General features: G+C 40.9%; 1 protein-coding gene and 1 long non-coding RNA gene across 2 annotated transcripts; one reads left to right on the forward strand and one right to left on the reverse strand.

The window, feature by feature from the left end:
- The first annotated feature begins 3,975 nt into the window (after positions 1-3,975).
- LOC135412220 (uncharacterized) lies at positions 3,976-10,904 on the forward strand. Its single transcript, XR_010429537.1, has 3 exons — positions 3,976-4,085; positions 7,175-7,337; positions 10,645-10,904. It is a non-coding gene; the product is annotated as an uncharacterized LOC135412220 (long non-coding RNA).
- Positions 10,905-14,484: 3,580 nt separating this feature from the next.
- LOC135412219 (cysteine-rich venom protein kaouthin-2-like) lies at positions 14,485-24,443 on the reverse strand. The gene is made up of 8 exons (XM_064650777.1): positions 24,297-24,443; positions 21,272-21,333; positions 19,829-19,948; positions 19,264-19,351; positions 18,045-18,190; positions 17,230-17,324; positions 15,533-15,621; positions 14,485-14,620 (listed from the first exon to the last, which is right to left on the reverse strand). The coding sequence occupies exons 2-8, from the start codon at positions 21,329-21,331 to the stop codon at positions 14,610-14,612; spliced, it is 609 nt and encodes a 202-aa protein (XP_064506847.1). The 5' UTR covers positions 21,332-21,333; positions 24,297-24,443; the 3' UTR covers positions 14,485-14,609.
- Positions 24,444-25,468: the final 1,025 nt, after the last annotated feature.

Consider the following 25,468-nt stretch of genomic DNA (forward strand, 5'->3'; position numbering starts at 1 on the left):
GTCTTCTTGTAATAGTGTTCAGTTGGTAAAAAATATCTTGAACTTGGTGCAACAGAAAGTTATGTTAAAATGTAAAAGATATAAGGAAAATCCAATTTACAAATCAGTAAATCTTACATGGAGCATTCCATTGGACTGGTTATAGTAAGCAAATGATAAACATTCGGAGCAGTGATAAGAAGTATTCATTGAATCTCCATTTAAAATCATGGAATCCGAGCTTGAAGAGCCATTTGGAAATGATATTGCTGATTAATTGCAGTTTGACTCATAATAATTTTTGAACTAACTATGTATAGACACAGCCAAGGTTCTTTGTGGAGTGGCTTCTCACCATTTTTCTTTGTAATAGCATAGATTTTATAACACTCTGAATTTGGAAACTACTTGATAAAAGATGGATCTAACCTACATAACCAGAGGGTATTTTACATACACACTCACAGAATATCTTGCCTGAGAGGGCTTTCCACACCCCTCACTAAAGCTGAGCCATTCCATAGCCTGACGTGCAGGAAACATGGGGTGGGAAAAAAGGCAAGGAGTATGCAATTTCCTGAAAAAGGTCCTGAGGAAAAGTGCTGTAAAGAGAGGTATAGAATTCTGGTTTCTGCATCCTGCAATGTTTTCCCCTTTAGAGAGACATGATCTGATAGAAAATGTACACTCATTCCAGAGAGAGGAACCTAGAACACTCTGTTCTGTAATGGACTGCAGAAAAATAACTGGTAAGGAAATAATATTTCCTAATTGAAACTGATACTCATCTTTCACAGCTTTCTGCTGCTGGAGAATATCCAGTTATTCACAGCAGTATCAATGATATCTCGGTACACGTGCTTATGTCAGTGCTTTTCTGTGGAAAAGGCAGGGAAAAGCAAATACATACAATTCTTCATAAATAGATGAATAGACTCTTTTGAGAGAAGTCATAAAGTACAGTTGTGTCTGACTAAAAGACGGTGTCTAAAATGTAGATTTCTAAATCTGACAGAGGAAGGAGATCTTCTAGGTTAGTGGAGACCTAAGTCTAAATGCAGCACCCGTATGGAGGCACTTGGCACCATTTCATATAAAACAAGATGTCCAAGACACCCTTGAAGTGCTAAAGATGTTACAAAGTACATGTGGAAGACCTGTGCCTTTCCAGATTGTAGCTGGAGCCCTGGCAGGATACCCTGGGGCACCTCAGGAAGTTGTGGACTCAAGTGAACTAAATGCTTAGATGAATGTGAAAGGCTGAGGGAACTGGAATTGTTCAGCCTGGAGAAAAGAAGGCTCCAGGGAGACCTTAGAGCACCTTTCAGTACGTAAAGGGGCTCCAAGAGAGCTCAAGAGGGACTGTGGACAAGGGTGATGACTTCAAACTGACAGAGGGCAGGGTTAGATTAGATATAGGAAGAAATTCTTTACTCAGAGAGTGGTGAGACACTGGCACAGGTTGCCCAGATAAGTTGTGGCTGCTCCATCCCTGGAAGTGTTCAAGGCCAGGTTGGATGGGGCTTGGAGCAACCTGGTCTAGTGTGTGGCATCCCTGCCCATGGTGGGGAGGTTTGGAACTTGATGATATTTAAGGTCCCTTCCTACATAAGTCATTCTATGAATATTAATTGACTGCTCTATAGCAATGCAGGCATTATGTGCAACTATGAAATTATTAATTATAGCTCTTAAATCTAATTTAAGATACAGATCCACTATCAGATTACAATTTTATAAATAATGTGACCCAATCCTCTTCCACTTGCTAAGATGTTGACCTGATAAAAAGTACATTGGGTTGTTCAGTGGGTGCCCCTCAGCTGTTCTGGGGGACTCATGTCCACAGGTTGGTATCACTGCTATCTGCAGGTGTCCACACTCTTGCTGCCAGAAGATTCACTTTCTAGTGCCCTTTGATTCTATTCTTCATTTTCCATTTTTTCTGAGTTTGACCCCAGATTTTCCCTGACCTCATGCCCCATTACCTCATCCTCAACCCCTCTCAAATAAACAATCCTTTCCTAATCCCATTTTCCCCTTAAAACCTAGTTTTACTTCTAATGTATTCCAGCCACATTTCTGAGCATTCCCTGTGCAGTCTTGACTGTGTATGGTATTACTGGCACAGTAAGTGTGAGTGCTGTTGCAAACCAAACCAGCCCTACCATTTTCCTGTTCATACTGTCTGTGTTTAATTTACCATATCCAGCCACTTGACATAATTATTCCATTTGAGCCTTGATTCTCCCACTTGAACACAAGCAGGTTCTTATCTCATGTGCCAGCAGTTTGCATACCAGAGCAGCAGAGTAACTTGTTTCACATTTCTTCTTTGGGTACGTAAAGGAAAATGTAAAAGTTCCCTTTTAAGGACTTTGCTACCACAAGGCCTCTTCATCTCACAGGCTTGCTTGATGGAAGTTTGAAATATTAGATGTGTTTTGCTATCAACATAGCTTCCATGGATTTTTGCATTGCTTTTTCAATAATTTGATTCAGATCAAATGAGGTCAATGATTCAAATGCTCCTTTAGGAACTTTTTTCAGTGGAAGTTCCATATCTATCTTTGCAAAGCTCTAAATTACTTCTTCTGTGTGATGACTACCTTCATGTATCTGGGTGTTGGAATCATAGAATGACTGAATGGTTTGGGTTGTAAAGGACCTTAAAGATCACCTCATTCCAATGGGCAGGAATGACATCCACTAGACCAGTTTGCTCAGAGCCCTGTCCAACCTGGCCTTGAAACTTGTTCATGGTTCAAAGGTTTGTTCAATTAGTTCTTTTAAGTATTGGAGGTGAATTCCATCAGCCTTGACTCCACCTCTGCCATTTCACTGCTCTCTGTAATCTTGCAGGTGGATCTATCCTGTGTTCCATTGCATGAGTACCATTTACATGGAGATTTATTGCATTTCCCCTGTGTATGGCCAGGGGTTTAAATGTCACTGCCTGGATTATCCCCATACCTGTGCAGCATTAGGAGAGAAATAGAAAAAAGCTTTTACATCATGACATTCTCATATGACAGATCTGCAGGTTGCAGTCCCACAGACTTTTGTCTTGCTTGTCCTTTGCTCTGTGGAAAGCAAACACTTTGAGTTAGTGAGGTACCACTCCCACAGAGCCAGAGAGTGTTTACCAGGAAATTTGCTGTTTGCCAAAGTAATTTTTCTCTAATATTCCATATTGTACAAGCAGGGATTTTTTTCATCTGCTCCAAGAACACTTTCAGTGCCAAGCACCAAATCACAAACTCTGTTGAAGTTATCAAATAATAACTTATACAAGTTAATGTATATTTACTTTAAAAGAACGTCATCATCTGAGGGTGTGAGTTTAAGAACAAATTACTACTCCTTTCCTTGATTTTCCTCCCTAAATACTTTTTCTTTCTTTCTTTCTTCCTTTCTTCCTTCCTTTCTTTCTTTCTTCCTTTCTTCCTTCCTTTCCTTCCTTTTCTTCCTTTCTTCCTTTCTTTTCTTTATTTTCTTTCTTTTTTATCTTTTCTTTCTTTTCTTTCTTTTTTTTCTTTTCTTTCTTGCATTGATGAGGATGAGATTGCTCAGCTGGCTGTCGAAGTTGTGCATCACAGAGGTTGTTCAGCCTGGAGAAGAGAAGGCTCCAGGGAGACCTTATTGTGGCTTTCCAGGACTCAAAGGGGGCTTAAACAAAAAGGAAGGAGAGCAACATTTTACATGGGCAGGTAGGGATAGGTCAAGGGAGAGAGGTTTTAAACTAAAGGAGGAGAGATTTAGATTAGATATTGGGAAGAAATTCTTTGGTGTGAGGGTGGTGGCAGAGGTTGCCCAGTGTGGCTACCCATCCCTGGAAGTGTTCAAGGCCAAGCTGGATGGAGCTTGGAGCAACCTGGTCCAGTGGAAGTTATCCCTGCCCATGGCAAGGGGTTGGAAATAGAGAATCTTTAAGGTCCTTTACTGTCCCAGCCATTCTAGGATTCTATGACTCTATGACTTTATGATTCTATATGCTCCAGTTCTGTGCAGGGGTTTTCCCAGGATGCCTTAGGGGACCACTTCCAATCTATGTGGAGGTTTTGCACCTCCAGCCTCCAGGAATGACCAAGCACATGAGTTAAAAGGTAGGCTCATCCTTTGAACAAGGAGAAAGTGAATGTAACCCCATGCACTGCTGAATATTCTCACTAACAAGCAGCTCCAGACAGCAATTGTCCTGTGAGAGTGGTGTCCCTTTGCTTTCTGATGGAGACCATATATCTATCCCCTTCCTGGGCAGGGCAGGATGGCTAAGGACACACTCTTGCACACACAGCAACTTGTTGGATAGACAGTCTGGGGATACAACTGCGTGGGTGTCATGACAGAGGCTTTCTTATCTCTTCGCAAGCTCTATTTTTCCACATTTTTATATGATTTTGATCGATTTGCTCAGGTAGTGGTATCTGATTGAAGTTTCAAACCTACACACACTGACATACAGACAGAAGGGCTTTATACTGACACGGAGTTATTATATTAACACAGACCCACTCCCAGCAGGGACAGCTGTATCACCAGCAGACATTCATGTCAGAGCAACTGAAATTACAGTCTTGGCTTGTGCTGCTTTAGTTGTCCTTGGGTTGATGACAGTGTCTCTAGGAGTCCCCGGAAATTTTCACTTTAATGTGAAGTACCCTGCCAGTGTTGTTTCCTTATGGAAGATGCTTTTTATGGGTACAAATTGAAAAAAGGGGAAATTTAGGTTAGATATTAGGAAGAAATTCTTTACTGTGAGGATGGTGAAATGATGGAACAGGTTGTCCAGGGAGGTTGTGGATGTCCCAACCCTGGCAGTGCTCAAGACCAGGCTTGGATAAGGCCTTGAGCAACCAGTGGCAGGTGTCCCTGCCCATGGAAGGGGGGTTGGGACTAGATGATGTTTAAAGTCCCTTCTAACCCTTAACATTCTATGATCCTATGACATTTTCATCTAACCATTGCCCCTAGGATAACAATCTGGAACCTCAGGGCTCTGAAGGCTTTCTTGCAGATTGACAAAATTCAGGACCAACCTGGCCTTGAAATATCCAGTAATGTAACTAAGAATTGACTTGACCTTCTGGTTTACTAGCAACAAATTCTTATTTGCATTTGAGGAAAAATGGAAATTTTTAGTGACACTGAAGCTTCAGCTGTTCAGTTTTCCACCAGAGGGCACTCCTATATTTTCAATGAAGGCAAGTTTCTGAACAAGACTGAGCAGTTTTTCGTAGCTTGGTGAGTGTGTTGCAATTCCAGCTGCTACACGGCAAGGGGAAAAATGCAGGAGCAGAATCACCTGGTCACACATCTGCCAGCACTGGGCATCACTGGGCAGCCTCCTATGACATCTGATGGGGCACAGCAAGGCTTCAGTATTGCACGTTTGTCATGCTGATGCATGTGAAATAAATAATCAGTTCATACACACAGTGTTTGACGTGGCCAGGATATGATCCAGATTAATTCAGGATTCAAGGGATATGGGTCTTCCTCCTGAGGAGGAAAAAGGCCTCCTGTCTCACCAGTGTTGGTACCAGATTTCAGCATTTTCTAGGAAATATTGTATCCCTTGCACTGTCCTGTGATTTTACCTTTGTTCATGAAAATACACACTGTTACAAAAATTAAATCACTTCCACAGTTGATGCAGCTTGGGTTGATTGTGTAGTTTTGATTCCCAATAATTTATATCAATATATAATAAAAAAACAACTATCTGCAGTCAAATCTGTAGAAACTGAAGCATCTGTTAGTTTAGCTGTACTCTGTCCCTGTCAGGGACATATATGTATATCATATATATGCGTATATATATCCTTATCATATATTATAGGGCTTTTTTGACCCTATTTTAGCTTTTATTTGGTTTTAGAATGATATTTCAGTAGTTAAGGTAAACACTTGGAGGAAGAAAATCCAGGCAGTTTGTATATTGATGACAGAAGAGAAAGCATAGTTTTTTTGGGGAAAAAAAAAGCCAAGGCTTTTCGATGAAAAATGCTTTAGAAAATTAGAAGTTTGCTTTATTAGGCACACAAAATTAAACCACATTTCTTAACAGGCTCTGTCAAGGCTGAATTACTTCCTAGGGATTTATTAAAGTTAGATTAATTCTTTAGTTACTGGAAGATTTGGCAAAGGCAGCTTAAGGAGGATATAAACTCTTCTGGTAATTTGATCAAAATATATATGAACAGAGTCAGCAGAGATTGGAATTATGGCAAACCAAACAATTTACATGTTCTGGCACCATGTCAAAAGTGACAGATTCTCACAGCAAGTCATAAACTGAACGGGTGAATACTTTGTCCTTCTTCTAAAGTCAGTGAGAAGGAACAGCCTGAAATCAGACTGTCACACTCAACTCTGCTCCAATGAAACATCTCTGTTAACCTGCATTCAGGTGAGACAACACAAGGGAGAGCCAGGCTTAGCTAACACAGGGGTGACCATGTGCCCTTTTTTCAGTCCTTTCTTCTCAGTTGTATTTTTCCTGTGGACACTTTTAGTACCTTTTTTTCTGTCACAAATTTTTTTCCCAGCTGGTTATAGCTCTGCGAGAGGTGCTTACAGAATCACTGCTCTTCACTGCCCCTACAGATGTCACACAACTGTGACCTGCTGGTCTAGTCAGAATCAGAGAAAATAATAGAGAAAAGCCAGGCAGCTTTTAGTTACAAATGCTCTTTGTAATAAGGTCTTCAAGGTCCCTTCCAACCCAAGCCATTCTATGATTCTACAGAGACGTTTTGTTTGGCTGCGTGGTTCTGTGGTGACATCTCTCCCTCTTGCTACCTCCTGTGCCTCAGTCACTGTCTGCTTTGACCAAACTCATCATCTGTAATATAATTGAAGGGAGATCAAGAATTTGGGGTCTCCTATGAACGCGTGATGTTGTAGATGATCTCTGTGCTTTCAGGTTTTGAAAAGGGGAAAATAACTAGTTCATCTGGTGGGATTAGTCACTTCACTTCTCTGCAGTGTTTCACAACTACTTGTCTTAATGTTTTTCTTAAACTTCTTCTCTTGACCAAGTGCAGAAAATCTCTCAGTGTTTAACCACCTGCCAGTATCTCCACTGTTCAGTTTCTGGCTTTTCAACCACCACCCTTTTGCCCTGCACATCCCTCACCTCCCAGCTCCACCCCAGCCAAGCCCATTGTCATTAAAATTAACCTCTCTATAGATACAGGTCACTCAGATTTGCAGATGATGAGGAAGACCTGTCCCTGCAAGAGCATGATCTGGACTGCTGGAGTGGGATTCATCTCAGCCAGCTCTAGAAAACAGGGTTCTCCTTCAGAGCCATTCTCCTTCTTCTGCCTTTGTACATAATGGAGGCACTTCAGGTCTGCATTTTACCTCCTCTTCTTACAGCAGGTGCCTGAGACAGGCTGGATAAGCAGATAAAGTAAATGACTGCTTGGACATCACCAAGATTTTTAAAAAAAGTATCATATAGGTCAAGCCATTCACTATTCTATATCTCTTTCAGGGTAAGGTTGAGGAAGATAATTGTTTTGAGAACAGAAGTAAGGGAGAACTGCAAGGACATGAATGCTATGTCTATAGTACTATGTGTCTAGGATAACTTTTGGGTCTCAAGGCCAGCTCGTTTGGATCTGGACACTCTACCTCTTGAACCATGTCTTCCAAGCTGTTGATAATGAAAGGTCTTTATCAACCTTTCAACCATACCAAGGCTTTTTTGGAAGGTCATGATGGTTGGTCTAAGCCAAACTAATGTCAAGGACTAAGATTATAAAGGTACAGAAAACCATGTTAGTGCTCAAGCCTATGTTCTGCCTCTCTGTAATGTGTCAGTACAAACGGACACAGAAAAAAGAATGGATGGAAAGGTTTCAGAGGAAGACCTAGAAAAGAAAGGCCTAAAGCTAAGAAGAGATTCAGGTCATGCCATGGAGACAGCATTTACTCTTCCTACTGTAGAAATCAATTAGCGATGGACAACAGTGTGTATGTATCCACTAAAATACACAGGGAATGTGTTTTATTCTACAATGGACACATGTGAGGAAGACCCATGTGAGTGAGTTCATGTTTATTCGAAACAGAAGTGCAAGGTCACCAGAAGGAAAACCTACTCCCAATGGATTCATCTTCTCATCAGTGTGTTACCTTTGGAGCCTGCTTGATGGTATCTCTATATGGTCTCTAGGAATGATCAAATTGTGCTGTTTCCTCTGTGAGAATCAGTGCAAAATCATACCTCTTCCCTTCTTCAGCTGCTTGGCTGCTCACAACTACATCATTCCCACTATGTGTGAACACACAGTGATGTGTACACACATCACCCACTCCTGCCCTAGATCCCAGGGCTATTTTTAGAGTCTGCATTTGCTGGCATGCTTCCCAGTTGCATAGTCACACAACATGCAACACACCTCATGGGGAGGGACAACACTACACACACCACACGTATGCCATATATATGGAATATTCAGGCATGCTGCACAACTGCTACTTTGTCTTTGAGACCTGCCTGCTGCTTCCCCAGAACCGAGCTCATACACTAACTCACCCAGAAGGTGTCCTTAACATGACACACTTGATGGAAGCAGCAGCATGGAAAAAATCTGCTACATCTCACAGAATCACAGAATAACGGGTTCAACTAAATTGGAGATTATCAAATCCAACCTATGACTCAACACCACCATGTCAAACAGACTGTGGCACAAAGTGCCACATCCAATGTCTTCTTAAACACCTCCAGGGATGGTGAATCCACCACCTCCCAGGGCAGCCCATTCCAATGTCTGATCACTCTCCCTGTAAAGAATTTCTTCCTAATGTCCAACATAAATCTCCCCTGGCACAGATTAAGACTGTGCCCTCTTGTCCTACTGCTGGTTGCCTGGGAGAAGAGACTGACCTCCACCTGACTATAACCTCCTTTGTCATAGAGTCATAGAATGGTTGGAAGGGACATTGAAAGATCATCTACTTCCAGCCCTCCTAAAATGGACAGAGACACTGAGAGAAGGTAAAGCTTTTATGGCTCTGTGGTTCAGCCCCAATAGGGAACTGAGCCCCACAGATGCTCGTTCACTCCACCTTTGTAGGATGGGAGAGAGAATCAGAAGGGTAAAAGTGCAAAAGCTCGTGGGTTGAGGTAAAGACACTTTAATAGGTGAAACAAAAGCTGCACACATGTACAAAGCAAAATATGGAGTTCATTCACTATTTCCCATGGGCAGGCAGGTGTTCAGCCATCCCCAGGAAAGTAGGCATCCATCCCATGTAATGGTGATTTGGAAAGACAAATACCATTACTCCAGAAGTCCCTCCCCTCCTCCTTCTTTCCCACAGCTTTTGTTGCTGAGCATGATGTTATATGTTACAGAATATCCCTTTGGTCAATTGGGATCAGCTCTTCCATCTGTGTTCCCTTTCAGTTTCTTTTACACCCACAGGTCCCTCACTTGTGGGGCAGCATGAGAGGCAGAGAAAACCTTGACTCTGTGTAAGCCCTGCTCAGCAGTGGCTAAAACACCAGTGTGTAATCAACACTGATTTGGTCACAAATCCAGAACATTAAGAGTTACCATGAAGAAAATTAATTCTAGTACAGTCAAGTCAATATAGTGGCAAACAGTTTCACTGACTACAAAGATGAAGACCAATAGCAATTGCTTTTAGCAGTCTGAAATGATCCTCTCATTTTTCTGTAGATCCTGCAGTGCAGCACCAGCCCTGTGTGTAGATGTTTGCCAACCCAGATTATGACATAATGTCTCTGAGATAAATTGAGTTTCTTATGAATTGTTCCACAAATTCACCAGTTTCTCTCCCTTATCCCCTTTAAAGACTGTCAGTAGGACTAAACTGGATGTAGATGGCTAGAGTAATTCAAGATGGGCATGCAATGATAGGACAAGGCTTTAAGCTGAAGGAGGGTAGATTTATGTTAGAAATTGAGAAGGAATTCTTCCCTGTGAGGGTGGTGAGGTACTCGCACAGGTTGCCCAGAGAAGCTGTGGCTGCCCCATCCCTGGAAGTGCTCAAAGCCAGGTTGGATGGAACAACCTGTTCTAGTGGAAGGTGTCCTTATCCATGGCAGGGAATTGGAACTAGATGATCTTTAACATCCCTTCTAACCCAAACCATTCCACGATTCTATGATTCTATGGATCCTACCTCCTATATTAGTTTTCCTGATGTTTTAATGGGTAAACTTTGCTTTGGTTTACTCAGGAGCCGTGTGGTCCCTCTTGGCCACCCAATGCTCGACCTGTATAATCTTGTTTTATATTAACTGGTAATGTGTGGATTGGCTGGCAACTATGGCTCATTAGGTGAGGGGTCAGCCTAAATGGCCTTGTTATTTGGTGTTACTTCCTTAAATGCAGCAGAAGCTAACGTGTATTGTGTATCCCCTCCTGGCAGGATGGGCCTCCTGCTGCCACCCACTGACGGCAGAGCGGGTCCGATGCTGCAGTTCACAAAGTGAACAAAGACAGCTGGGGCTCAGGGGAGATGCTTTGTGCAGAAGATGAGATCAGGCTCAGACACTGAGCTGCTTGGGGCAATGTATTATTAAATGCTATCTACTGATACACTACTTCTGTAGGAGCTGATTAATGACATCCTGCTTTATTATTCCTTATCTTTTATCTTCACCTTGTTTCACAGATGTAGCTGGCAGTACACGGCACTAACCATGGACCCGTGGCACTCATTAGATAGTGGCTGCTCCTCACAAGTGCCATCAGGCATGCAATTCCTGCTCCTGATTCTGCTAACGATGCTGGTTAACACATTGCTGCGTTGCTGTTCAAGCCACCTAGACAACATGGTCTTGTCAGTCTGGAATGAGCTTATCTTTTACTTATCATTTTCTTTGACACCATCCTCTGATAAGCTGAGAGATAAATACATAACAGACTCTGCAATGTATTCCCCTGGCACTAAATTCTTAGCAGTAACACTGTAGAGGGGTTTCAACTAACGAGTGCTTCGTTTGACCTGTTTTCTATTTTGTTCAAGTGTTGCAGCTGAAGATCTTAAGGCACATTTAAACTAGAAACATATTCTTGTTTAGCCATTCCCCATACCTCAGGAATGGCTCCGTCTCTGAGAGAATGTGGGAATTTAATTTCAGCAGCTTAGGGCAGGTACAGGGTATAGACAAGCCAAGCACATCCAGTTGCTTAAGGTCCTGTTCTTAAGGTATCAAAGGTTTCACCTCGAAAGGTGAAATGAAGCGGGAACAGGATGGGAGAGGAGGAGTGTATGGTCTGATGTGGGGATCCCAGTGACCATAGGGACCTATCAGGGACAAGGCATGCTGCCTTGCAATTATGAAGAATGTATTATAATGGTTTTTAAGTCTTTTACCAGCACTGTCTTATTGCAACATGACCCTTTGATACCACAGTCAGTCACTGAACTGTCCTCATGCCCTAGAAACATTGGTAGCTGGACCACACATAAAGCAGTGGTCATAGAGCACATGGCACAGGATTGTGTCCAGATGGTTCTGGAATATCTCCAGTGAGGAAAAATCCACAACCTTTCTGGACAGTCTGTTCCAGTGCTCAGTCACTGCACGGGAAAGAACTTCTTCCTCCTGTTCAGGCGGAACTTCCTGGGCATCAGTTCCTGCCTGTAGCATTTTGTTCCACTGCTGGGCATCCCTGAGCAGAGCCTGGTCCATCCTCTGCCCCTTCCCTGCAGACACTGACAGACATGGATGAGGTCCCCTCTCAGCCTCCTCTCGAGGCTGAACAGCCCCAGCTCCCTCAGCCTTTCCTCATCAGAGATGCTCCAGTCCCTTCATCATCTTTATCACCCTCCACTGGACCTGCTCCAGGAACTCCATGTCTCTCTTGTCCTGAAGAGCCAGAACTGGCCACAGCACTGCAGATGTGCCTCACCAGGGCTGAGCAGAGGGGCAGGATCACCTCCCTAGACCTACTGACAGTGCTCTTCCTAATGCACCCCAGGATACCATTGGCTTTCTTGGCCCCCAGGGTACACTTCTGGCTCACAGAGAAGCTTATTGTCCACCAGGACCCCCAGATCCTTCTCTGCAGAGCTGCTTTCCACCAGGTCAGCCCCCAGAGGAAGGTTATGGACATCACATGGAAGAACTGTGCAGTTAGCTCTGGCTGTGGGTACTGTCCGTCTGTGCAGCTATTCCCTGCAGTGCCAGAAGTCTCCATCTCTGCCCTCTGCACAGGAGGATCATGGATGTGTGTGTTCAACAGTATGTATGTGCTAGGTCTTATTACTTTCATTTGAACCATATCTCCCTAATTTGGAAATTACTTTTGTGGCTTTGTCAGACATGTTACCAAAGCCAAAACAGCATCCACTCATCTGAGTGATTCACTGAAGAGAATTTGTTTTGGCAAGATCAGTTCATGAAGGATCCATGCTGATAATTTATGCTCTACTGATTACAAAATGACAGATAAAAAATTTGCTTCATTATCTCCCTGGAGATCTAAATTAGGCTTATGACCTTTATTCCCCATGTCTTCAGGGGTGAGATGTATGAGGATTGATTTTCACATCATTACACTACTTTGCTCTTACGAGTGACTGAAAAATCAGTTCTTCTAGTATAAGTTACAGTGGAAGGGAATAGAAATCACTACAAGAAAGACATTGAGGGGTTGGAGTGAGTCCAGAGAAGGGCAGTGAAGCTGGGGAAGGGTCTGGAGCACAAATCTGACGAGAAGCAGCTGAGGGAGCTGGGAGGGCTCAGCCTGGAGAAAGGGACAACCTTATTGCTCTCTACAACTCCCTGAAAGGAGGTTGTAGCCAGGTAGGGGTCAGGTTCTTCTCCCAGGTAACAAGAGATGGGACAAGAAGAAATGTCCTCAAATTGTGCAAGGGGAGGTTTAGATTCTACATTAGTGAAAACTTCTTCACAGAAAGGGTTGTCAAGCACTGGAACAGGCTGTTCAGGGAAGTGGTGGAATCACCACTCCTGGAAGTGTTAAAAAATGTGTAACTGTGGTGCTTAGGGATATGATTTACTGGTGGACCTGGCTGTGTTAGGTAAATGGTTGGACTTGATGATCTTAGAGGTCTTTTCCAACCTTAATGATTCTATGATTCTATGTTTTCTTTCTTCATAGTAAAGGACTCTCTTAGGAATGAGGGTGATGGTTCTGCCTATTTCCTTAATGGTAACAACATTGGATTAGCTATTGCTATATCCTCATTCTTACTTGGATCTGTGTTAATTATTTAAGAGTGCAGTAAGTCATGTTCCAGCACTCACACCTATGCCCTGGCATTGCCCAATTTACTAGTAGACATGTCCCCAGCTGGTAGGGCAGGATGTCATGGAGGGGAAAAGTGGTGGAGATGAATGAGAAAAAAACCAGCTGAAACATCAAGCACTCTGAGTTGTGAAATTGGGGTTTTTACTTAATGATCATTTTCACACTAGAAGAAATGCCACTGAAATGAATGAGTCAGAAATGTGTGCTGAAATTATTCCGTGCCAAAGGCTCTGGGACTTGAAATCTTCAAGCAGCTTTCTTACTAAAAGAGGACTGGAATGGGAAGCCATTGGAAGGTGAGACTAAAATAATATTTATTCCCACTGTTGACTGCACAGAAGAACATCTTGCCACCCAAAGGTCACAGAGTGGGGATTCCATGTTATTTATTCTAATTGTTACTTCTTTCTGAAAGAGAGTCAGATGAAAGGTTGTTTACCTGACTTCTGTTTTTGCCTAGGAAATCTTCAGTTTCTCACATGACCTGTTTGTGCTTATGCTGCTAAAGATTTAGGCTCCCTTCAGGACCTAACACTAATAAAGTTGGTGGAAGTTTAGTGAACTTTGTTTCCTGGTAATAAGAAAGAATGAAAATTACGATGAATTAGTCACTGAATAATTTAATAACTGATACAGCAAAAGAAGACATTGCAAAAATAATTTTGGAAGGTACCTCTACTTGTTAGTAAAATCAAAGTTTCCAAACACAAGGACCTTTCCCCCTTGACTATCTGTTAATGTGAATAAAGCCCTTTTCTCAGACAGTCCTTTTCCATTAGAAGGCAGGTTCAGGTACCTGTATTTATGCAAAGTGCAATCTCATACTATAAGAAAAACATGTTTCAAACAATCTTGTTTATTTTCTGGTCCTGTTAATAGTACATTAATTTAAAATGTCCGTCAAGTTAAACTAGTTGCATGACCAAGCACTCTCCATCTATGCTGAGAACATATGAAATATATGGAATCACCGAACTTTAAACAATGCTCATTAGGCAGTGTTTTGGGAAAAGAAAGATGAAAAAAACTAAATATTAAATGTATCTAGCAATCAAATGACAAATTTTAATTGAGACCTCTATGTTCTAGACCATTACACAAAGAGAATATATACATGCTCCAACAGCTTTTTTTCTTGTGGGAGTCACTGGACTGAAGTTGGTCCTTCTGCATATGTGGGAGAGGCTGGATGGAAGCAGCTTTTGTGAAAGATGGATGGATGTCCAGGAAGGGAAAAGCTGAACCTGTTACTTTATTTCAGTTTTGCATTGGCAGGAACCAGGGCGATGAACTTGACGAAGCTCTGGGTAATTCCAGGAGACTTTGTCAAGGGAGTTGGAAAAAAATATCTTCAAACTTTCAAGACTTGGCTGAAAATGAATTGAAACACAAAATTAATCATGAGTGGGAAATGAAGACCTGCAGCATTTCTTTTCAGAATAGTTTTTCATCAACCTTTATTTTCTCTGTAATTTTTTCCTTGTTGTTGTGATTTACTTCACAGCAGCATCCAAACACACACATCCAAAATTCTCAGTTCCCTCAAGGAGATTTCTCACTGGACCAGCAAGGTGTTTTGAAGCTTTCTTCCTTTATGCTACAGGCCATGGTGAGAATTTGGTTAATTCCATAACAGAAGACTGAACCTTGCACTGTGATGCTCAGCCCATATGTTTTGATTTTCTATTAGAATTCTAAAAACTCAGGTCTGCTACTTGCCCTCATCACGTGTGTTGCTACTGCCACCTGATCAGCCACTGTCATTCAGAGGAGGAAGAAGAAGAAAAGATAAAGAAGCTGCCTTCTTCCCTGGCATTTCCTAGATGCAAGGATGGGAATTGTCTCTTCTGGGCATGGAAAAGCACATGTATTGCTGCTGGAAATCTGGAGCTCACACTTCTGTGCTATCGTTGGTATAAATATATCTTTGACCTCACTTGCAGACCACAACTCTTCTTATGATGGAAAGTGTTCATGAGAGTTTCCACATGGAGATTCAGACATTGTCATCTTTAATTAAGGGATTTGGGACACTGGTGTACACCAACCACTGTCTAACATTTGCCCACCCTTATCACAGCCACCTGCTTCTTCGGATTCATTCCACAGTTCATCTCTCCCAGGTAAAGCACCAACATGGTAAAATGTGATTCTGTAATAGTGCTTTTGGCCCTGTATTTAAGCAAATAATTCCAAAAAAATTCAATTTGTATAAATTAATTTTTTTTTTTTTTTTAAGCATCAACTTTACCCGGGACACAATTGAAATACTTAGAACTTACTGCACAATCCATCCTCACAAGCATTAGGGCAATCCCCACAGGGCTTTCCTTCCTTGTAGGGTGTCTTCATGGAACTTAGTAGATTCCCCCTGAAAAACCAACGTTATCAACATAAGCTATGAAGACATTATACAATATCTGAGAAGAAAATTTAATTATAAAGGTGTTCATGTATACTAATTTGCACTCACTCTTTGGTTATATGTCAATTTTTATATATGTATAGGGTTTATCTGTAAAGGTTTTGGCAGTGGGCAGAGAGGGCGAAGGGGAGAGAATCTGAAGGACTGGTTTTTGTGAGAAGATACCAGAAGCTGCCCCTGTTTCAGACAGAGCCAGTGCTGGCCAGATCCAGGTTGGACCTTCTGCTGCTCAAGTCTGAGCCCAGCAGTGACAGCAGAGCCTCTGTGATAACACATTTAGGGAAGGGTAAAAACTGCTGTGCAGAAGAAAGGAGTGAGACTCTGAGAGAAATAACTCTGCAGACACCCAGGTCAGTGAAGGAAGAGGGGCAGGAGGTGCTCCAGGTGCTGGAGCTGAAATTCCCCTGCAGCCCGTGGTGCAGCCCATGGTGAGGCAGCTGTGCCCCTGCAGCTCCACAGGGGACCAGAGATTCACCTGCAGCCCACGGAGCATCCCACAATGGAGCAGGAGGATGCCTGAAGGAGGCTGTGATCCTGTGGGAAGGCCCTGCTGGAGCAGGTTCCTGGCAGGACCTGTGACCCTGTGGGGGACCCACGCTACAGCAGTCCATTCCTGGAGGACTTCAACCCCATGCAAGGAACCCATGGAGCAGTTTCTGAAGAACTGCAGCCTGTGGGAAGGACTCACACTGAAGTTCATGGAGGGACTGTCTCCCACGAGATGGATCCCCCACTGGAGCAAGGGAAGAGCATGAGGAGGAAGAAGCTGCAGAGGCAGTGTATGATGAACTGATCAGAGTCCCCATTCCCATCCCACTGTGCTGCTGAGGGGCAGGAGGTGGAGAAAATCAGGAGTGAATTTGAGCTTGGGAAGAAGGGAGGGGTAGGTGGGAGATGTTTTTAGGTTTGGATTTGTTTCTTTTTATCCCGTTCTGATTTGACTGGTAATAAATTAATTTCCCAAAGCCAAGTCAGTTTTTCCCATGATGATGATGAGTGATCTCCTCTGCCCTTATCTTGACTCATGAACTTTTTGTTGTATTTTTAATTCCCCTATCCTGTTGAGGAGAAGAATCATAGAGGGGTGGACTACTGATGGTCTGTCAAGGTCAACCCACCACAAGATATTACGCTGTGAATGTGGAAATGAATTTTAGGCAGCATATGAAATAATCACTCTACCTTAAAATTCCCACTAAAGTTTATTTGGTATTAATTATAGTCTTCACTGTACTGTACATATTGATCTACTTTTCTGAACTGAGATTTCAAGCTGAATGTTGAAAACACTTTTTTTCTGATTTACTGCTATGAAAATTGGGATTTTTAGGCAAATGAAGTTTAATTTGAAAATGGATGTTGCTTTTATGTGTTTTATGATTTTGCTTGTTTGACAACTCTTTTGATGAGTATCTTTCTGTCTTTTCATATTCCTAATACACTCTTCAAACCTCTTCCTCAGCTATAAGTGATGTGCTCTATTACAAATGTCACCATCTCCCAAGTAATTTTGATAATGCAATAAGAAGTTCCAAAATCAGAATCAATACTTACATGGGGCAGTACTGGCAGACATAAAAGTATTTGAATCTGCTGTTGCTACAGGAAGCGAGACCACATGCAACTTTATAGGAATTGTGCCAAACCATCTGTAGGTATAAGAATAAAAATCATAGAAGGATGAAAAATACGTATTTGAAAATCATTTAAATGCAATATGCATTACAGAAATGTTTGCAATGAAGTCACTTATTTGCCCTTTATATTAAAATATGAGTCCCGCCTTGCTGAAAACTTCCTTTCACCCCTATTCAACCAAAGAATATTGAGGATATAATGATAATTAATCACACATATATACAAAATCTATCAGTTAAAATGTCTCCGTTACGTATACTTTCATTCAATGAAAACTGCTAATGTAGGAATCATTACGTGAAATTTTGTATCCTGTGTTTTGTGCAGGTGAACAAAAGGAGGTTATGATAAGCTGTTGACCAACTGGAAACTCTCTGAGTCAATGGAACTTTGTAGACTGCAACAAACCTATTTATATTTTGTTGCTGATACTTTAATAACCCTGTTTTTCTAGTGTCTGGACAATTTTCAGATGTTAAACAAACAAGTTGCTTCCTCCTGAAGTCTTTAAATACCATTATCTTTACTCTTTATTCCATAAGACACTTAGCCTATTATTTTCATTTTAATTCTGTTAGTTTGAAAGTTTCCATCTTGTTTTGTCAAAATAACCCTTTAGTTCTCTATTGCACTTATTTCCTTTAAAAATGAAAGGGTAACAGTTGCTTAACTAACATGTACATATTTATTTATTCAACCTGAAATATATATATATATATAAATGCATCTACCTGAGTGTAATGGCCAATCATAGCACCTTTAGTTTTTGCTCCAGTTCCATATTTGAAATTTTTCTCCTCATCGTACCAAGTCTGAAGAACATCTGACCATGAGAATGGGGCGGTGGACATGAAGATATTTTCACCACATAGTACATCTGAAAAGAGAAAGATCCTGAGAAAGGCATAAAGGATACACATGTGAGGAAAAAAACCCCAACAAAAGGTGGGACGATTTTCACAGAAATTCTCATCCCAGATGGAGCAGCAGGATGTTGTTTTTTTCCAGTTCTGTGACATCATTCTTTGTTAATACAGAGGTTGTCACTTGACCAGTTTGCAGCGTGGCCAGCCAGTCTGTCTGGTAGTTTGGTTGTTGACAGACCTTCTGCATGACTACAGATACACCTGCACGTGTGTGGCACAGGTTCATGACTAATTTTGTTATTTAGAAGTTACCAACCCCATCATTATTCAGGTCACAGCCCAGTAATCTTGGGAAAATCCCAAAAATCCAAAGTTAACTCCTGATACACAAGAAGATGTCCACATTGTCTTGACCTACTGTTTTTATTTAGGTCCAAACTTACTGCATTAGTTCTCATCTGGGATTCACTTTAACAAAACCCAGACAATTTGGGTTTTAGGCAAAAAGTATGGACAGGACTGTCCATATCTTAAATGTGACCTAGAGAGAAGTCAGTGAGCACCACACTGGGCACTGACTGTTGTTAACACAGTATGGCTGTAACTTCAATATCCAAGGACTGAAGTGTTAATCTGAGCCTCAAAGACTGCAAGTTGCCTGGGGATTTGTCATGTCTTAGAAACTATGCTTAGCACCACCAGCCAATTTTGGATCTTCACCCCTTGCCCCTTTCTCTCCAGATATTTTGAGCCAGCACATGCAAACTGGTTCCTACCTTAGATTTGGTTTAGATTCTCTTCTTTCTGATGGGTATTTTGGGAGAATATGCTTTATCTCTATGATATTTTTTCATCTACTGTAGAAAGTGGGATATTCCTATTTAAAACTGATGCAACTGGGATGAGAATGGGATTGAACTTTTCTCACTTGCTGGACAGACTTATATCGAGAAATTTCCCTTTGTCCCCAAAAAATCTAAATGTTATATAAATTGTATCTCAAAAAAACCCAACAAACGAATTCAAAACTGGTCACATCAACAACATATGTGACATTATTCAGTTACACTTGTGCTTCACTTACCTGTTCTCCTCAGATTAGGAGGACTGTGACTTAAAGTACATTGATTGGCCCATTTTTGGGCATTCTCTGCAGCCCGAGGACACCATTCCTTAATGAAAGAATAAAATACCAGTCATTCAGACACATGCCAATGAATAGCCCCTCATAAGGGAACAACGTTTGGAGATTACATTTCAAAGCAGAAAAAGTAAAATATAAAATCCTTTTCATCCCCCTTTTTGGGGGGAAGGGATGGGTAGGCAAAAAGTTACTATGTATCCAGGGAATAGAAACTGTGGAGACTGATGAAGAATGTATCAAAAAGAAATTAATAATGCCATGGATCCTTCTTTTTCATTTTCCTCTAAAAGAAAGAGGCATTATTTTTCATACAACACAAAATTTTTCAGAAGTTTTTTTCATCTGTCCAGCTTTATGTTTCTCTTGGTGCTGGCCATGCTCCATCCTTGAGAAAGGTCTGGAGAATGAATTTGTGGCTAAACAAAATAATGTAAGCTGCATACAGTCTTGTGCCTCTCATAGAGTCCATTACTCATTAAAAATAGATTTACAGCACACAACTTACCATCTTCATCATGTTGCTGGCAGTTGGTTTTACTCCTCTCCTGAGGGCATTATGTCTGTCAACAATCAGCTTTTGCTGATCTGCTCTGCTGGTTGACAGAGCATCGACACCTTCAGCCTCCTAAAAGGGAAGAACATGTTATATTTCTGTTTTATTTGAACATAACTAAATCCTGTATCCTTTCTAAGAAATGTTAAAATATCAAAATAATTGTATTGCTCAATTATATTGATCAAAGAGATGATCCTTGGGATGGAGAGGAGGTTCTGTGATTACTGTTTTATCTCCTAAGTATCTCTAGGAGAACATCCATGTGGAGCAGCATGACAGTGATTCCATGGCATGGAGCTTAGCAATAACAACATTGATTCCTGTTTTGTATCTTCCAATCCTCTGTGGAGGACTGAGGTATTCTGGAATGCCTCTTGTGCCTGTAGACTCTTAAATTTAGGCAACAAAATCAGGCTTGTTTACTATTATTATAATTTCCTACATGAGATTGTGAGGAAACAGGATTTAAAAATCAGCTGAAGACATGAATGTTGTTATAATGTAGTTCCCTTCTTCTGTATCTTATACCATGTCTATAATTTTTTTTTTTTAATTGAGGGAAACTGTTGTTTAATCACAGGATCATCACAGACCTCTTGTGGTACTTCACCAGCACATCCCACTGAGCAGAAAATGAATGCCTATACTTTCATGCCATAGATTTTGTTACAATTCTACCATAACTGATAGCATTTCTCAAACTTTTCATGTGTTCTCTAATTAAAAAAGAGCCATGTGAAGAACTCAGTCTCTTCTGTACATTAATTCTCAACTAGTCTTCTAGTTGGAGAGCAGAAATTGAAGAGTTAGAGGGAAAAATAATCAAAAAAAAAAAGTAATCAGGGCTTCAGTCATAATGATTCTGAAGCAGAAGTAGCAAACTATAGACTTCAGTCTAAGTATGGGTTGGCAGGAACCACTATGTGTGTGCATTCAGTATCTTACTTTAGCTGTTTTAAGGAAATCAGGGACACATGATGGGAGGATGGATCTTTGAGCAAAGGGAGAGGCATGTAGCTCAGGATGCGTAGGATGAGGAAGGAATTAGGTAAGTGCTGTCTGTAAAGCTGTGGGAAACTAATGGAAAGAGGGCTGGATCTTTGGGAGAACCTGATTCCTGGATCTGTGTATGGAAACTTCTGGAAAATATAGTAATCTCTGATCCAATTCATAAGTAACAGTGAATCTTTAGATGGTTTATTGTGCAAGTGTGCATCCAGTTGACTGCTTCAAATGGAAGCAGACTCCAAAGTTAAAAGTTTTCCAGATCCTAAATATCTAATCAGACTCTTTAGGCATGGGATTGGTGTGTACAGGAAAAGCCATATTCAGTCAGAACACAAGTGCCTCAGGGCCCACCCAAATTTTTTGAGTACAAAGTGTGGATCCTACCTGTGCAGTGGATGGAGGCAGTACAGCCGTGAGACACAGGAACACCACTGGCAGAATCATCTCTGAAAAGGGAGAATGAGGATTTGATTTATTTTTTATATAGCTTTCATTTCTCTGATACTTAATGCATCTTTTTCCAGTGTATTTCCTGACTTTTGCCCAAGTAGCAATGTAATATGGTTTTTTCTTTGTTTCCTCCTCGCCTCCTCCCATTTTACAAGTAAAATAATAAAATTAATTGCCCCACATTTCCAAATTTCTATGAATGAATTGCTTTGTATATCTCATACTTCCTACTGTCATCCTGGTTGAATATCTCCACCTGAATTCAGAGGTGTTTGTGCTTCCCTTTCTGTAAGAAGCCTTATGCCCATTGCCAAACTGGAATGGGATAGGATGCTACTTTTAGCTTGTTTCTATGTCTAGGTTAGCCTGAAAATTTCCCTACTCCTATTTGCCTGCTTTGACTGGAGTGCATTGGTTGAAATGGGAATTAGACACTGATCCTTGTGCAGATCCAGGAGTCAGGATTCAAACCCTAAAACTCAATGAGCAGCACTGTGAAGCCTTGCATGTGAGCTGGGGCAGAACTGGCTGGGCCAGAAATGGACCAGGGAAAGACCTGTTTCAGAAAGCTTTATTTGTTTTTGTCTAAGACAACTCTTGATTATATTACAGGTAGTGTGGAATGTCAACAGAAACCGGAGCCTTCTCTAACCATGTGATTCTTGGGGATGTGCTTTGCAGGTCCAGGAGCTGGACTTTGATGACCCTTGTGGGTCCCTTTCAACTCAGGATATTCTACATGTATATGATTCTAATTGAAGAAGCATCCACCAGAATCTGGACTCCAAGTCTCCACTTGCTTTGGAGGCTCAAAGGACCACATCACCCCACTCCAGTGACCCAGGAGGTCACTGCAAAGTTCAGGTATCTACAATTAGTCGTACAAGTTACATGCAGCTTGTTTCTGTTACGTTGGACAGGCAAGCAGGTGACTAGTGTGGAATTTACTCATTTTGGCATTTTTCCCAGCCTCCTACCCAAGGGAATTTATGGGCATGTTTCCACAGAGATATATTATTAGCTTAAAACCAGAACCAGCAGCCCCTCAAAACCAAATAAGTTAAGTTATTCTTGGGGAAAGACCAATAGGGTTTGCTGATCTTTTCATGTTCAGCAAAGCCCCTTTCCCTTGAGGCAACCAGTTTATATAAAACACAAGGTGCCCTGGAGAACACTATTTGTATTTGTGGAGAACATGTGGAAAAGAAAAACTACCTTTTTCCAACTGATACAGCAAGGTCCCTGCTCCTCAACAGCTTCACTACCTGGCACTGGAGGTGACCCACAGTTCCCAACCTGTAGGCAGAGATGCTGCTCCAGCTCTGCTAAAGAACAAAGCCCTTTGAAGTGGACTGTGACTATGGGCAGCTGCAGCTCAGAGGCTAAAAAACTGGACAGACTAGTCACATCTGTCCAATTAATCTCTCACAGCCTTCAAAATAAAGTGACTTATTCCAAACACCTGTACTTGAAAAAAAAATCTGGTTGATCCAGGGGAAAACATACTGATATTTAACAGTAAAAGTAATTGATTTCGTGTTCTTGGTACTGCTTTATGTCACTTGCTTTGAGCTCTGCCATCACCTGTGCCTCCTTTAAATGCTTTGGGATAACAGAATTTTTTTCTTATTAAATTTTCGAACACTTATTTCCCAGAGCCATTCCAAAACTTTGCAATGTATCTGATCTAGGTGTTTAGCAACAAAAGATTATACTCCCAATATCATGAAAAAATGATTCTTTTCACCTAATTTTTAGCTAGAAATTAAGTAGAGCTGGGGGTTATTTTTAGCTGTACTCAAGTTACAAGCAAAAATATGTCCTTTGAGTGCAAAATATGATGATATGCAAATTCAAACAATCCTTTTTGCATGTAAAACACATTTTAAAGGAAGAATAACTCCGCTGAAATTCTGAAGCTTTCTATTTAGTAAAGCTAACTTAGAGACATAGGCAAAGTATTCATTCACTGTAATATTTTCTATGAATTAACTTACAATTAAATATAATTGGTAATTTAATACATGATACAAGTTTCAAAATGCCATTGGAATGCTTTTTAAGACCCAGTGGGTTTCCCACTCCAAGATATTAACATACTTTTGGCAATCCCACTGATTTCAACCAAATGCTTACAGTTTATGAGATGTAAATTTAATTGCTCTGCATTAATTTCTAGGCATTGGTCCTAAAATCAGTCTCTCTCTCCCCCTCCCCTGTTCCCCCTCAATCAAACATAAATCAGGACATGTGCCAAGTCTTACTGACTTTCCTGCAAATCCATCTGTATACCAGTATCTGCCACTGAAAGATGGTGCTTTAGCATCCCTAGTTTGTATCAATTTGGCAAACTTGTGTGAATATACTTTTTCCATCTCTCCTTCTAAAAAAAAAAAAAAAAAGGTGTATCCTAAATTATTCATTGAATTGAATATCCATTACAAAAGAACATCCCTATTATTTTTTTTATTATTCTTGAAGAAGACCTGGAATATAGTCTCTGGCATTCCACTTGTACAGCATTATTGCACAAAGTCTTACTTAGCAGCCACCTTGCACAAGAGGAGTAAATTGAACAAGGTGGTAATTTCATCACTCTGAAAATAGGTGATGATAGTCACATATACCAATAAAATATACCGAGCTCAATGTATATCCCATTCAATATGTTTGACTGTCTCTCTGTCCCTTTCTCTATGTGCATATAATCTGCCAAGATGCTCTTTCTTGCACACAGGTGTCTTTTCATCTGTCATTTCTGGTTGTTCATCAATTTTCTCCCTCTTTTTTTTCCAGCTTTTGTTACAAGGTTGTCTGTGTAATCCTTATTTTTCGCTAAATAAAATCCTCTTTCTGTGACTGCCCTAAGTTGTTCAAGAAGCCTTCTGACAATAAGTTGTACTTTAATACATGAAAAAAATTACAGTACTCAAAGCCAACAAATCAATGTAAATCCTACCTTTTGTTTCCAAGAAGATCAGAAATTTCTTCTATCTTTCTTCAGGTAGTTGTGGCAGTGACCAGACTTCTTCCCTGGAGGGTGATTTATAGCTCTTCTGTTTCCTGATAGGACAAGGTGACTCAACGTCACAGGTATTACAAAATTCAAGTACTGACCAGAGAGAACAATGTATTTTTCAAGTGCAAATTCACCCAAAAACGAGGTTGTTTGCTTTTGTTCCATTTTAATTTCCTCTTCTTGTACTGGAAGAGATGGAATACTCTGAAATGAGTTTTGGGTGTATTACTCCTTATATGTGAAATTTGCAGTCAAAGGGAACGTGGTACAAAGCTCTCTGCTAATGATTGACATGTCCAGTTGTAGCAGCACTTGATCCTAATCTCCAGCAATGCCAATAACCTCAGGTGGCTACTGAGCTGTCTCCAGACTGACATTGTTCTAACCAAGATGGAATCTTGCCTGTTGATTTTTCCATGGGGATTTAAAAGTCTTGGGCCAAGTTCCTGTTCAAGCTATGGCTTCTTTACACCCATCCTATAGTGTAAAAGTCAAAAAAGGAGACAAGGATATTTCTGTAGTTTATACTTTCACCCAATATTGGATAAAGATTAAAAGATTACTGTGTGCACTAACATTAAAACACATATTTGTTTTGGCATTTCCGGGTACATGTGGTGAGAAACATTGCCATGGGTGGAAATATTACCAGGTCAGAAGGGATTTGTGTGCACATTGACTGCTCACATTCAGTCACAAGTAATTGCTAACCAGATCAGTTGTCATTGCTTGCTTTTATATCAAATATTGTTATTTTTCTATTTAAATTCAGGTCTTCCCTCTTTGTAGTCACACAACTCCTACCCCAGTCCCTTGTGAAGATTTCAGAACAGGCCTTTGCTTTTCAGCACCTGGGAAACCTAGAAACATCTGCCAGATGAAATGGTAAAGGTGTGATTTGTTGATTTGTAATTACAGACAAAGATACACTCTATCAGCAAGTTTGGGGTTGACACCAAATTGCAGGGAGCAGTTTCTATGCTGGATAACAAGACTGTCATTCAGATGAATCTCAAAAACCTGAAGAAGTGATTTGATGAAAAAGATATGAAAATAAACAATAGGAAGAGACCAAGTGTCTAGGGAGCAGCTGTAGTAAAAACACTGAGGGA

The sequence above is a fragment of the Pseudopipra pipra genome, chromosome 3 (assembly GCF_036250125.1).
Source record: "Pseudopipra pipra isolate bDixPip1 chromosome 3, bDixPip1.hap1, whole genome shotgun sequence".
Taxonomy (NCBI): Eukaryota; Metazoa; Chordata; class Aves; order Passeriformes; family Pipridae; genus Pseudopipra; species Pseudopipra pipra.

What these genes read in the sequence shown, in the direction of transcription:
- LOC135412219 (XM_064650777.1), bottom strand. Translation starts at nt 21,331, where the DNA reads ATGATTCTGCCAGTGGTGTTCCTGTGTCTCACGGCTGTACTGCCTCCA. An exon ending in TCCTAATCTGAGGAGAACAG is followed by an intron (nt 18,191 to 19,263) that starts GTAAGTGAAGCA and finishes TTCTCTTTTCAG; the next exon opens with ATGTACTATGTGGTGAAAAT. An exon ending in TGATTGGCCATTACACTCAG is followed by an intron (nt 17,325 to 18,044) that starts GTAGATGCATTT and finishes TTATACCTACAG; the next exon opens with ATGGTTTGGCACAATTCCTA.